Raw genomic sequence first — 14,515 nt, forward strand, 5'->3', positions numbered from 1 at the left:
TGGAGAAGGTTTAGGGACATTTGATAGAGGTGGTCAGAGCTTGGCATGTTTGTCCGTAGATCTCTGAAGGTGGAAAGGCAGGTCAAAAGGGTAGTGAAAAAGGCATATGGCACGCTCGTCTTTATCAGTCGGGGTATAGATTACAAAAGCAGAAAGATGATAATGGAGTTGTATAGAACTTTGGTGAGGCCACAGTTGGAGTGCAGTTCTGGTCGTTACATTATAGGAAGAACGTGAATGCAGTGGAGGGGGTGCAGAGGAGATTCACCAGGATGCTGCCTGAGATGGATTATTTAAATTATAAAGAGAGGTTGGATAGGCTTGGGCAGTTTTCTCTGGAGCAGAAAAGACTGAGGGACAACCTGACTGAGGTGTTCAAGATTATGAGGGGCATGGACAGGGTGGATAGGGAGCAACTGCTCCCCTTTAGTTGAAGGGTCAGTTACGAGGGAACACAAGTTAAAAGTGAGAGGTGGGAGGTTAAGGGGGGATTTAAGGAAAAACATTTTTACCCAGAAGGTGGTGACAGTCTGGAATGCAGTGCCTGGGAGAGTGGTAGAGACGGGATGTGTCACATGCTTTAAAAATGAGTACATGGCATGCAATAACATTCAAGGCTATGGGCCAAGTGCTGGCAAGTGGGATTAGGTGGGCAAGTCAGAGCCTTTCTTGTGTCGGTGCAGACTCGATGGGCCGAAGGATCTCTTCTGCACTGTAGTATTCTATGATTCTGTTTTGAAAGAGTCAACGAGGGAAACTGGTTCTGGTGGCAGAGAGGCCCGTGATCTGCGGTCAGAGAGAGGCCCGTGATCTGCGGTCAGAGAGAGGCCCGTACTGTGCGCTCGCAGGGCGGCCCGTAATGTGTGCTTGCAGGTTTTAATTAGGATAAAAACCTGGTGCTGAGGGGGTGATTGCAGCAAATTAAGCAGGATGAGATATTGGGTACATCTAACAGTTGAATCGCTAATGGGTACACGTTCCAGTCGTTAGGATGTTAGCAATTGTGTCCTCCAGGGATCTCTAATAGACTCTCAGCTTTTCACTAAATTAAGAGATGTTATGGACTGTGAAGGAACAGGGAAGATTGGAGTCCATGTATAGAAATCACTAAAATCTAATGGCCAGATACATTTCAAAAATATTGAACAGACTAACTGATCTCAAAGGGAATGAACGACAAAAAATGCTTGTTGTGCAACGGTTGTATAAAGCCCTGGTTGGGTGCACTGCAGGAACTCACCAAGGCTCCTTCGACAGCATCTTCCAAACACATAACGCTACCATTGAGAAGGACGAGGACAGCTGATGATTAGGAACACCACCAGCTGCAAGTTCCCCTGCAAGTCACTCACCATCCTGACTCGGAAATATATAGCCATTCCTTCAGTGTTGTTGGATCAAAATCCTGAAATTCCCCCCCTCCAAGCACCGTGGGTGTACCTATATCACATGGACAGCAGCAGTTCAAGAAAGCAGCTCACCATTACCTTCCCGAGGGCAATTAGGGATGGGCAATAAATGCTGGCCCTGTCAGCGTCTCCCACATCCCATGAATTAATAAAAAATGGAGATTTGATCTGTACTTTGCACCTCAGGAAGGATAACTCGATCTTTGAAGGGGATGCAGGGAAGTTTCGACAGAATAATACTCTGCAAAAAGAAATGATGAGATCAGATTGCAGAAACCTGACTTTTAATGCCACGACTATTGGAGATTAAGAGGGAATTGAATTGAGGCAATTCAAGGATTGATAGGGTTGACCGAAGGAAGCTATTTCCCCTGGTGAGAAAATCGAGAAAAAATGAATTATCCTTAACGTTAGAGCTCGCCGTTCAGGAGCGGTGTTAGAGCTCGCTGTTCAGGAGCGGTGTCAGGGAACAGCTCTTTATATAAAGGGGAGTGAAAATCTTCTCCAGAAGCTGCTGAAACTTGGAGTCAATTGAAAATTTCAAATTGCATGATTAACTTTTACTAGCCAAGGGTGTTAAGGGTCGTGGAGCTAAGGTGGGTCAGTGGTATCAAGATACAGATCAGTTATGATCTAATTGAATGAAAAAACAGGCCCAAGGAACTGAATGATCTACTTGTGTTTCTTTGACTTTGAGCAAAGGCTTCCCTTGGGTTTTATTTGATCTGGACTTTGCCAGCACCTCAACAAAGGAATCTGGACTGTCCTGGGACAGTCCCCTGTCCTAGGGGAGAATGCCTCTGGACCACAACCTAGGCCACTAAGAGAGAGGCTTCTAGACCACAAATTCTGCCACCTAGGAAGAGGCTACTAGAACTTGTAGAGGAGAGGCCAATAAGAGAGAGGCCACTGGACCACAACAAAAACAGAAAAATGCTGGAAAATCTCAGCAGATCTGACAGCAGCTGTGGAGAGAAATAGAGCCCCTGTTTTGCGTCTAGATGATCCTTTATCAGAGCTTTGTTAGACCATAAGCTAGGACGCTAATTGAGAGGCCACAGGCCTCAATCTAAACCAATAAGCCACTCCTTTAAAGTTAACTTAAGTTCATCCATTGATTTTTATTTCTTTTTCCTAAGGCGTTCTGTTATTGGTTGGGTGAATTTGATTTTAGTAAGTATCCAAATGATTTGAATCTATTTGGATGTCCTGTCTTGCAGACCAAACGAATGTTGGTGGAAAAGATGGGGCATGAAGCAGTAGAGCTGGGACATGGAGAGGCAAACATCACTGGCTTGGAGGAGAACACATTGATAGCCAGCCTCTGCGACCTCCTGGAGAGAATCTGGAGTCATGGGCTGCTGATCAAACAGGTAAGGTCTCCGGAAGGACTTCAACATTCCCTGGATTATACTCTCGGAGCCGTTTGAGTGCAGGATTCACCACTAGTCAAAGATTGCATCCTCAGCACTTGTCTTTCCTTGGTTTACCACAGGGGAAATCAGCGCTCTGGTCCCACCTACTCCACTATCAGGAGAGTGAGGAGAAGCGAGAAGCAATGGTGGAGACTCCAGGTGAGCAGATGTCTCTTTACAAGAAGTGACCATCACATAAGTGGAAAGAAAATAATGTGTACAATAAATTGTTGGCAGGAGTGGGGAACCTGATTGACTATGCATTGTCGCTGTAGCTACAACCTCAGGTGGCAGTGTGAGTGGAACAATGTTAAAATATTAATATTGAGATAAAATACTGAGATAATTCTGCTGCTTATTAAATAACGAGTGCAACCACACTTGGACTAAGGTATACTGTTCTGGTTACTCTGGCACAAAAGGATATTGCAGCGATTGAAAAAATGAAGGGACAAACAGCCAGAGGGATTGAAACATAGAAAATAGGTACATGAGTAGGTCAATTGGCCTTCAAGTCTGTCTCTCAGCACAATCATGCATCATCTTCTATTGAGGGGCTGGAAAGGTGAGCAATGATGTAAATGTAAACAGCAGGTGACACTGCTGTTTTTAATATTCTAAAGGGATAAGATAACATTGATCATAACACGGTTTTATTTTGCCCACAAGTAGAACTAGAGGCACAGCCTGTGACAGGCAGGGAGGTAAATTCAAAACTAATCTGGGGAAACACTATTTCCATGAGCAAGTCGTCATTCTGTGCAACAAGTTGCTCGAGGCACAATGAAAATCCATAGAATCCCTACAGTACAGAAGGAGGCCATTTGGTCCATTGAGTCTACACCGACCACAATCCCATCCAGGCCCTATTCCCGTAACCCCACACACTTACCCCGCTCATCTCTCTGACACTAGAGTCAATTTCAGCATAGAAACTGGGGCAGCCGGAGGAAACCCATGCAGTCATGGGGAGAATGTGCTAACTCCACACAGACAGTGACCCAAGGCCAGAATTGAACCTGGATCCCTGGTCCTGTGAAGCATCAGTTCTAACCACTGTGCCATCATGCCACCTCAAAATGTTGATTCATTGAAACGAAAATTAGATTGATTTCCTTCACTGTTTTGGGATACAATGTAGGCATGATATGAAATATGGCACAGTTAGTGTAACAGGCTCAGAGGATCAGGTGACTTTGGGCTTATGGTTCCCAGGGTTCCCCAGGGTTTCCTCAAATCATGTTTGTGACCTGTTGTAGGTGGAAGCTGAGCACTATGATTCATCAATCATGTAAACTGCCTGTCACTCTCCCCAGCCTGTCTGATCAATGCCCATTAGAGCCAAAGCCTAATAACCAGGCCTCACCTTTCAGGCGCAGCAATTGTTCTTATTAGGCCCTTTGTTCATGGCAGCCACTGATATAGGGTTACCAACTCTGACTGGGCACACTCCTGAAGCATTCATCGCATAACCTGTTGCTGCTGGTCACCAGCACGAGCAAATAACTTTTCTCCTCCCATAACTAAATAACTAAGAACAAAAATGTTCAAGGAAAATGAAAATTGTTCAATGCTACTGTGATTTTTCTGCTGGTTTTTAAAAATTCATTTATGGGATATGGGTATCGCTGGCCCAGCATTTATTGCTCATCAGGGTTTCTCACAGCAGTGTACTGGAGATTCCAGAACATTCCTCTACCAACGGAAACCACCTCAATGTAAACCTGCCTCATCATCACCCATGTGACTTTCTGGTAACATCTTTGTAACAATGGCCAAGGAGCTTCTATGATGTGGGTATGCCGGCGTTGGACTGGCATAAACACAGTAAAAAGTCTGACAACACCAGGTTTTAGTCCAACCGATTTATACCCAAATAAATCGGTTGGACTAAAACCTGGTGTTGTCAGACTTTTTACAAGGAGCTTCAAAGCAGTCATCTCTTAAAAGGAGGATTTAACTTACGGGTAAATGAATGCTGTGTGATAAATCGTCTCCAAGTCCACACTCTCACTTGTCTTTTGCTTTTCTGGAATGTTCTCACAGTCGCAGCGGGGCCAGAACGGCGAAGGTCAGACTCAGGACTCAACTTACCGACCCTCAAGGTCTCTCTCATCCACGATATGAGGTACAGTGCAATTGCGAGTCTTATACAGTGTGAGAAAGCGTGTCATGCCTGCAGCTCAACTCACATGTGCATACAACGTGCACACACATGAGCTGAGAAGCAGTTTCAGAAAAGGTAATTTTTCTTGTAAGAACTCAACAGATCAAACTAATCAATTTGATGTTCCCCTCAGTCTCTGCAAACCAAAAAGCAACTGTATTGAATCAGCAGCACAGAAACAAGCCATTTCTCTGATCTGTGCCCATGTTTATGCTTTCTATGTATTTTCTCCCACCGACTTCATCAAAACCTATTAGCACAACTTTCTAGCGCCATCTCCTTTCTCTACTTCCCTCTTAAATGCATCTGTGCTTTTGCCTCAACTCTTCCCAGTGGTACATACAAGGTTCCACATTTTTCTCACTATAGATAATGACATTTATTTTGAGTTCCCTAATTGATTTATTAGTGACTATTATATAGTTATGATCTGTAATTTTTGACAAGTGGAAACCTCTTCTCCACAAATACCCAATCAAAAGCCCATAGACATTTCAAAACTGCTATGAGATCATCTTCCCAGCCCTCCCTTTCCTACAGAAAAGAACACCGATCTGTTCAGTCCTTCCTGATTGCTCTCTCAGTTCTGACATCACCCTGGGAGATAATTCTCACACTTTCTCCAGTCCTTCTCAATTTATGTTCTGTTATATGAGTCTGTGATTCTGGAGAAGTCAAATTGCTCAGACTGTACCCCGGGGGTATTACAGTCTCTCAATTTTATTGCCATTTAGTTCTTTTTACTGTCAACTGTGAACTAACTGTATCGGTTATTTATTGTTACTGTGTTGTTATTTAGGGCTGTTAACTCAAAAAGAGGTTGTTCATTAAAGGCTGTATATCCTTGCTAATAATTGATGAACAGACAGTTTCTGATGGCAGCCGATCGCACACAAAGCCCCTTAGGTCACAATATTATAAATAATTCAGCATGTGTCCCATAGAATCCCTACAGTGCAGAAAGAGGCTCATTGAGCCTGCACCGCTCCCGCATGTGCCATGGCTAATCCACCTAACTTGCATATCTTTGGATTGTGGAAGAAAACCCATGTTGACACGGGGACAACGTGCAAACTCCACACAGATGGTGGCCCAAGGCTGGAATTGAACCCGGTCCCTGATGCTGTGAGGCAGTGGTGTTAACCACGGTGCCATTCTGCTGCCCGTGCCACAGTGTCACCTTCATCATCTGCTTAAAAAAGACTTGCATTTATAGAGCACCTTCTATTACCTCAGGACACCTCAAAGTGCTTACAATCGATGAAGGAAGGGCTTTTTGAAGAGTATTCACTGTTGTATTCTAGGCAACACAGCAGCCAACATGCTGACAGCAAGCTCCCATAAACAGCAGGGAAATAATGGTTAGATCATCTTTTAACAGTGTTGATTGAGGGCTAAATATTGGCCTGGCTCTTTAAATGATGCCATGAATCTTTTGCTTCCACATGAGAGGCAGCGTAATGCCTCATCTGAAAGATAGGCCTCCAACAGTGCAGCATTCCATCAGTCCTGCACTGGAGTGTCAGCCTAGATTATGTATCCAAGGTCAAATAGGACTTGAACTCACAACCTTCTGACTCAGTACTGATTGATTCCCTCACAAATCTCCAAATGGTTATATGAGGCAGTATAAAGGGAGAGATAATCAGAGGGACAAGGAAGAACATTTTTATTTTTAAAAATTGAATGTCATTTAATATTTCAGGCACGTCCAAAACATGAGTGAAATCAAGACAGATGTAGGCCGAGCTCGGGCCTGGATAAGGTTGTCCCTTGAAAAGAAGGCGCTTTCTCAACAGCTCAAGCAGCTCATGTTCAACCAAGCTCTTATCAAGTAGGTTAAAGCAAATAATTCTTTGCTAATGTCTGTTTAATCCTATGTTCTGACTACAATTAATGTTATTAGTGAGCAAACCAGGCTCTAGAATGAAGTATGCCTCGCTGATCATGAACCCTTTTCTTTCTGGTGAAATGGAGGAGGAAGAGCTACTGACCTCCAAAAGCATAGGACTCTAGCAACACTTCTAGACATTTAAAACTCAAAAGATTTATTAAAAAGAAAAAAAAAACGTAAGCACACAAGATGAAAATTATACTGTTAAAACAGTCTTACAGAACAACCCCTCCAAAAACATGGAGTCAAAGGTATACAATTAAACTTTCCTTTATCTTGTTGGCAGTAACACCTTATAGAGTTTTAACCATAAAAATCCAGTAAATATTACTCAAATCAAGGAATTGTTGTCACTTTAATAAAGGTACACCTCACAACTTCTTAGGCGCTTCCACTCGCGGAATTCCAAATGCAGGTTCTGAAACAAACTGCTTCCAAAAACAAAGCTTGTCCTGACTTGGAGGTAGCTGCCTCCAATCCAAAGTTTCCACAGCATTTCAGCACCCTACACAAAGGGTCTTCAGGGCTTGACCCCCACAGCAACTCAACTCAGTTAAACATCCCTTTCCTTAAATATCTTTTCCCCTTTTTATCTCAGTTTCTTGTCCTTAAACACCTCGTTGAGCTTAGTTTATCCAATTCTAAAAATCTTTCATGTTTCCTATTTTGTCTCTACTTTTGGGTCAATAAAATTAAAATAATATATCTTCCCCTGTTTACTCACAGAACTCCTGTAAGATGTTCCTTGTTACTCTGAACTCCCTTTTGAAATTCAACAGCTAAAAAAAACAATTTCCACAGTTATCACACAAATTTCAGATCCAAGCTATTTACTTGTAGCTCAAACTCACTATTAGCTCCCATTATCGATGCTTAAACCTAATACCTTTTAACCTTTCATCTCTTACATCCCATAGACAACCTGTCTGTCGTAACCTTTTCTACTGTTCAATTAACCCTGGCCTCTCCCCCTCTCTCTCTCTCTCACACACACAATTTTCTTTAACTACACAGCAAATGTAATTGTAAAAATATAAAAATATACATCTTTTATCACATTTATTCATGGGCAAATTGTGAAGAATCATAGAATTTTATACAGTCCAGAAGGAAACGACGCTTTGTCAGTGCCTTTCACACCCCCAGCATGGCTCACATTACCAGAAATACGTCCAAAGTTTTCACTGTTGTAATATAGGGATATCCGGCAACCAATTGGTCCCACAAGCAGCTGGTATTCTGTGGCTGTTCACTCTGGCGGAATTCTCTGATCCCGCCATCAGCAATTTCCGCCAGCGTGGGGTGACATCAACGGGAATTCTGGCCTCTGTTTTGGCAATGATTGTTGAAAGATCAATATTGGCTGGGACATCAGTAAGAAAGGCCACTGCTCTTCTTCAAAATAGTGCGACATGATCTTTTGTGGCCATCAAAGAGAGCAGACCTTGGGGCCTTGGTTCAGTGACCCATCTGAGAAACAGTACCTCCAGTATTGGAGCATGCCCGCAATACTGTACTGGGTGCAACCTAAAGCCACAACCTCCAACATTGATCTACAGCTGACACTGCCCATGCAGCTTGTGCCAGTTCTCTGAATAAGGTAGCCACTTATTTCCAATAAAAAGTTATTCCCTGACCTTTATTCCACTTTTGTATAGTTTAAATTTTCCAGTATTTTATTCAGAATGCATTGAAAATCTCTGATAGGTTCTGCTCACTCTGCTATATTTTGTCAGATATAACAACGATCTGTATTTAAATAAAATTCTCGCAATCTTTCACTGAAAACCCATTACATTGTCTCCTAATTTAACCTTATTCACTCGCAGAATCTCAAAGCTAAAACACAATTCTCTCTCAGTTTTCACTCACTCCTACAAACTCAAGTCTTTTAAGTCCAAAACTTGTCTTTGATGCAGTTTGATTTATTGATGTATTTCAAATACAAATAGTTTTTGCTCGATTACTCATGTTAAAACTCATAGATTTGAACAGCCATGTCAGATCAGTGAATGTTCCAGTGTGGCAAACTGTAGCAGAATGAGTTTCTCCGCCTTCTGGAAGTTGAGCAGTGAGAGTGGAATCTTGGTTTGCCAGCGAGGTGTAACCAGTTTATAATTGGTGAATGCAAGCAACACAGAGCTTGGCCTATTAATCTCACTCTTTATCCACAGGAATAGTGGCTTTCCTTGATTGGTGGTTTATATTTTGGCCCATGGTCCTTTGTAAGTTTTCTTGTATCACGTGATATTTTGATGCTCACACCTTCAAAACAGCCGCCTCCTGGGCCTCTGCCAGTTGCTAGGAGTTGGGTGATTTTAGCCTTGGCCATCTTGTTCTCAGAGCAAGTGGTGGAGCCCATGTGCTAAATCAACTGATAATCCAAATCATATAGGATTAAAAGACAGTGAAAGATCAACTTGTTGCTTTTTAGTTTCTGTTTATAGTACTGAAACCAAATGGTGCGTTTATATACTTACTGGTAAGATATCAATCAGGGCCTTTAATCTATTTAACAATCTAGCAGGTTTCCAGCAGAGCATTTGAAAGTGGACTTATTTATACACCTAGATGGGCGATGGCAGGTGATTTGCTCTGAACCCAGTAGTCCTGAGATTATTAGCATGTCATCTTTTTGTGTCACAAGTAGCAACTTGGATCAAGTCCACCTCATTCTCACAGAATGTATATTTAATTTTTGGAGCAGTTAGGACTGATTCCGTTGTTACAGATGTTACGGCCTCACTAGTTCCAAAACCACAAAATCCTGTCTGAGGACAATGGACCTTTCTGTGATCCGGCCCCTCGCCCATTCCGATTCCCAGAGTGGGCAGAATGGGAAAATTCCAGCCGTTATGCCTGAACAGAATACCGAGAGCTGAAACATGGGGTGGGATTTTCCATGGCAGCAGAGGCGGCCTGCCGTTGCCAACGGATTTTCTGTTGATTGTACCCATTGCTACCAGAAACCCGTGATGAGGATGTGTCGCCAGTGCGACCTGAAGATCCCGCCAGTGTGAATGGCTGGAATATTCCAGCTATGAATGTGTTGGCTCTAAATTAGCTCTGATTGATGCACAAGTTCTTTGGTACATTTAAAATTGTATTAATCTAATACCACCCGCTTATTGAACCTTTACGTCTGAATCAGAATTACCTCATCTGAACCATGTGTAAACCTTTACCACACACAATAAATTCTCACACAACAGTAGTATAAATCCTGATGACTATTATTCAGTGATTTCCCCTATTTTTACTATCGCAGCCCACATTACATCATACTTATAGAACATAGAACACTACAGCACAAACAGGCCCTTCGGCCCACGAGTTGCGCCGATCACATCAACGCCTACCAATCCATAGACCTATCTATAACCCCCAATCCAATTAAATCCCATATACTCATCCAGAAGTCTTTTAAAAGACTCCAGCGAGTTCGCCTCCACCACCACTGACGGCAGCCGATTCCATTCACTCACCACCCTCTGAGTGAAAAACTTACCCCTAACATCACTTCTGTACTTGCCTCCCCGCACCTTAAATCTGTGTCCTCTCGTAGCGACTATTTCAACCCGGGGAAATAGCCTCTGAGAATCCACCCTATCTATTCCTCTCAGCATTTTATAAACGTCTATCAGGTCGCCTCTCAACCTTCGTCTCTCCAGGGAAAAGAGTCCCAGCTCCCTCAACCTAACTTCATAAGGCATGCCTCCCAGTCCAGGCAACATCCTTGTAAATCTCCTCTGTACCCTTTCAATAGCTTCTACGTCCTACTTATGAAGGAAAACAATATAAGTTACTAACTACAGGGGAAGAGGAAGCCATGTGGTTTTCACCATTTTAGCCTTGGTCTGGCTAATGCCCAGGCAGAACCACGAAACTCGGCAATGTTCACATTTAAAATTTGTACGCCTGCCCCCACCATCTCTGCAACCTCATCCAGCCTTACAACCCTCAGAGATCCCTGTGATCCTCTAGTTCCTGTCTCTTGAGCCTTCCCAATTTTAATTGCCCCACCATTGACATCAGTCTTCAACTGCCTGGGCCCTCGACCCCAGAAATCCATCCCTAAATCTATCCACCTCTCTCTCCTCTCTTTAAGTCTTTTTTTTTTAAATTATTCATTCATAGGATGTGGGCATCGCTGGGTAGGCTAGCATTCATTTCCCACCTCTCATTGCCCTTGAGAAGGTAATGGGGAGCTGCCTTCTTGAACGTCTCAGAGGTGGATCTTAAAATCTATATCCTTGACCAATCTTTTGGTCAAGTATCCCAGTGTCTCCTTATGTGGCACAATGTCAAATGACAGTGCCTTGGGGTGTTTTACTGTGTTAACGGCAGGTTGGTGGTGTTTTTTGTGGATTTGAAGTCAGTGTCGCTGGTGTTCACTGTTTTTCTTGCTCACCAACAGGAAGTTGTACAAGCGTTATGCCTTCCTCCGTTGTGAGGATGAGAAGGAACAATTTCTTTACCACCTACTGTCACTCAATGCTGTGGACTACTTCTGCTTTACCAGTGTCTTCACAACTATCAGTAAGTCAGGACAATGTCATATCAAAATACACGAACTGTACTGAAATAATTGCCAAAGAAATAAAGCCAGAGAGGAGCTGAGAGGTACTTTTTTTTGTGATGAGTTGTTACTATTTGGAGCATGCTGCTTGAAAAGAGCAGCAGAAGCAGATTCAGTCAAAAGAGAATCAGATTAATACAAACCACTGAAATCTTGTCAGAGCTATGAGGAATGGGCAGAGGAAGAAGTCTCACAACACCAGGTTAAAGTCCAAAAGGTTTCTTTGGTAGCAAACGCCACTAGCTTTCGGAGCGCTGCTCCTTCATGCTGAGTGGGAGAGGGGCAAGGAAGGAAAATCCCACTTTGGAATCTTTAACTAATAGCCTTGGCTTTGTTTGGTGCTGCTCTCATTTCTCGAACCAGCAGGTTCTGTGTTCACCACAGCACATAATGCAAGCTGACACACCAGTGCTGAGGGAGTGCTGCACTGCCAGAAGCTGCTTCCTACCTTTCACATTTGACATTTCAAGGAGGATTTGAAAGATCCCATAGCACTATTTTGAAGTGTTTTCCCCAGTGCCTTGGCCATAACCTTTCCCTCAAACAAATTGACTAAAACTAACCATCTAGTGATAATCGCATTGTTGTTTGTGGGATCTTGCTGTGTGCAACTTGGCTGCCATTCCCTTACAGCAGCAATTACACTTTAAAGGTGTTTCATTGGCTGCAGAGAACTTTAGGATGTCCAGGGGTGGTAAAAGGTGCAAGTCTTTTTGGTTTTGTTTCTGTACCCAACAGGGAGTAAAGTGCAAAAAGGAACTTGTTCCAATAACTGCAAATGGAATTTATCCCATTCCAAAACCAGGATTAACCTGTTTGTCTCTCTCTGAACAATCGAGTCTGTGACTGTGAACACTGTCATTATCTGACCATCGCAGTTTGCAACCTGCACTTGAATGGAGGAGGACTCCTGTCTGAATCAGTGCATTCCTCTTAACAATCATGTTCCAATTCATTGCAGTTTTAATTTGCTTGGCAGTTGCTGGAAAACCATGTCAATGAAACAACCCATGAAGTAAGGATATTTATCACCTCCCTGGACTCTTCTTTTGTAACTGGGCAGTTTTGAAGTTATCAGTTCGAGTGAAGGAGGATTTCAGATAGGGAAGCTGCTTCACAATGGAGCCCTGTATCTTAAGCTCCATTTACATCATGTAATTTTCAGAAATTGGCACAAAGAAATCAAGTTCTCTCTCAAAGAGATCTCAAAATCACATTATGATCAACCTGTGGTGGTTGTAGGGGGTGGGGGTGGAGGTGTGGACATGGATGGGCTAGGGAATGAATGGCCGCTATGGATGTTCTGTTCGGATTGTTATGAATTTGCAGTCTAACCTTATTAGATTCACTGCGGGTTGAATAGAAAGGTAACCCCTCCCCCTGCTGTACCCCAGTGCCCGAGCTCCTTCCATCACTCATCAGTAGCAGCTTCCATTTATGTTTAAAACGGTTAATAAGGTAAAATGTCCCAAGGCAGTTCACAGGAACGCTGTCAGATACAGTTTGACACTGAGCCACATAGTGAGATATTGGATTCGGTGCTAAATGCGTGATCGAAAGCAAGGTAGGTTAGATGGTATCTCAAAGGGCAAGAGTTGTTAGGTTTCGGGAGTGGATACCAGAGCTGAATGGGGAAGCCACTGTGGACAAGTGAAGGAAGTTGAGGATGTGGAAGAGGCCAGATTTACGTTTATTCTTTTTTATTCACTCAAGTGACATGGGTGTCACTGACTGGCCAGCATTTATTGCCCATCTCTAGTTGCCTTTGTTCAGAGGACAGTTGAGAGTCCTCTGAACATTGCATCAGAACAGTGAGTTCTCTTGAGAGATGTAGAAGGGTTCAAGGGGCAAGACCGCAGGGAAATTTGAACAATATGAGATTTTTATGTTAGGTTTTGTGTAGAAGACTGGCAGTTACATGAATGACTATTTTTTACATCGTCCTGTGCCCCAGAGACAGCTGCAACCCAACCATCCTTTCATAACTGGTGAGCTGATAGGTTAAATTGACAGTGGGAATATTGCAGACCTTGCTGCCTATTGATCAATATAGAAAGAAAAATAAAAACTTGTATTTATATATTTCCATTTTCATCAAGTGCCAGTCACGAGCTCAGAATGTCCCAGAGCACGTTAAAGCCAATGAAATACTTCTGAAATGCTGTCACTGTTGTCCTGCAGGAAACACAGCAGCCAATTTGTGCACTGCAAACTCCCACACACAGCAATGACCAGATAAGCTCAGAAAATATGGATTATCAAGGGATAAATATTGACCAGAGCATTGGAAGGGCTCGCTTGTTCATGTTCAAAAGAAGATTCTTTAGTGCTTGTCGAAGAAAAAGGATAAGGCCTTTCATTAACATCTGACTTGAAGGATGGCACCAATGACAGTGCAGCTGTCCTTCAGCACTGCGTTGTAGTGTAAGACCACATTAAGTGCTCCAGTCTCCAGACTGAGGTTCAAACCTGTAACTGCCTGGGCAAACGTGCTAACCATTCAGCCCAGATAGAAGAGCCAAGCTAATGAGGGATGGGCAGGTAGATTCAGTGTAGCAGCATTATTTTTATTCTAACTATTTCTGACGCATTTTCTTCTTGCTTTCCACAGTGATCCCATACAGAGCTGTCATTATTCCCATCAAAAAGCTCAGTAACTCCATCACCACCTCCAATCCTTGGATCAGTGTGTCGGGTGAGCTGGGGGACACTGGAGTGATGCAGGTCCCCAAGAATGTTTTGGAAATGACGTTTGAGGTTGGTACACTGCACATGACTTTTCCTTCCTTCAATTGTGCTTTCCTTTCGATGCAGTTTGACTTTCAGACTGTCTTTAAGATCTCCTCCTGCCTTCAAATCCCTCTCTATCTCTGTCAACTCCTCCTGTCCCCAACCCTCTCCAACATCTCTGTGTTCCTCCAATCCTGGCTCTGATCCACTGATTTTCATTGGTCCATCGTTGGTACCCGCGCCTTGACCTAAGCTATGGAATTCCTTCCCTGAATCTCTATTCTCTTTCAGATTCTCCTTAAAATCTACCTTCTTGACCAA

General features: G+C 43.1%; 1 protein-coding gene across 5 annotated transcripts in view; it reads left to right on the top strand.

Moving 5' to 3' along the window:
- The window catches only part of LOC145344009 (DENN domain-containing protein 5B), a 279,289-nt gene that overhangs the window by 237,942 nt on the left and 26,832 nt on the right, over nt 1-14,515 (top strand). For all 5 annotated transcript variants that reach the window (XM_080190662.1, XM_080190663.1, XM_080190665.1 and 2 more), the window contains 6 exons: nt 2,630-2,782; nt 2,905-2,983; nt 4,871-4,952; nt 6,697-6,825; nt 11,303-11,424; nt 14,076-14,221. In XM_080190662.1, the coding sequence (XP_080046788.1) occupies nt 2,630-2,782; nt 2,905-2,983; nt 4,871-4,952; nt 6,697-6,825; nt 11,303-11,424; nt 14,076-14,221 (711 nt within the window). The remainder of the gene's footprint in view (nt 1-2,629; nt 2,783-2,904; nt 2,984-4,870; nt 4,953-6,696; nt 6,826-11,302; nt 11,425-14,075; nt 14,222-14,515) is intronic.

Source organism: Carcharhinus amblyrhynchos, chromosome 6 (genome assembly GCF_965287045.1).
Source record: "Carcharhinus amblyrhynchos chromosome 6, sCarAmb.v2.hapA, whole genome shotgun sequence".
Taxonomy (NCBI): domain Eukaryota; kingdom Metazoa; phylum Chordata; class Chondrichthyes; order Carcharhiniformes; family Carcharhinidae; genus Carcharhinus; species Carcharhinus amblyrhynchos.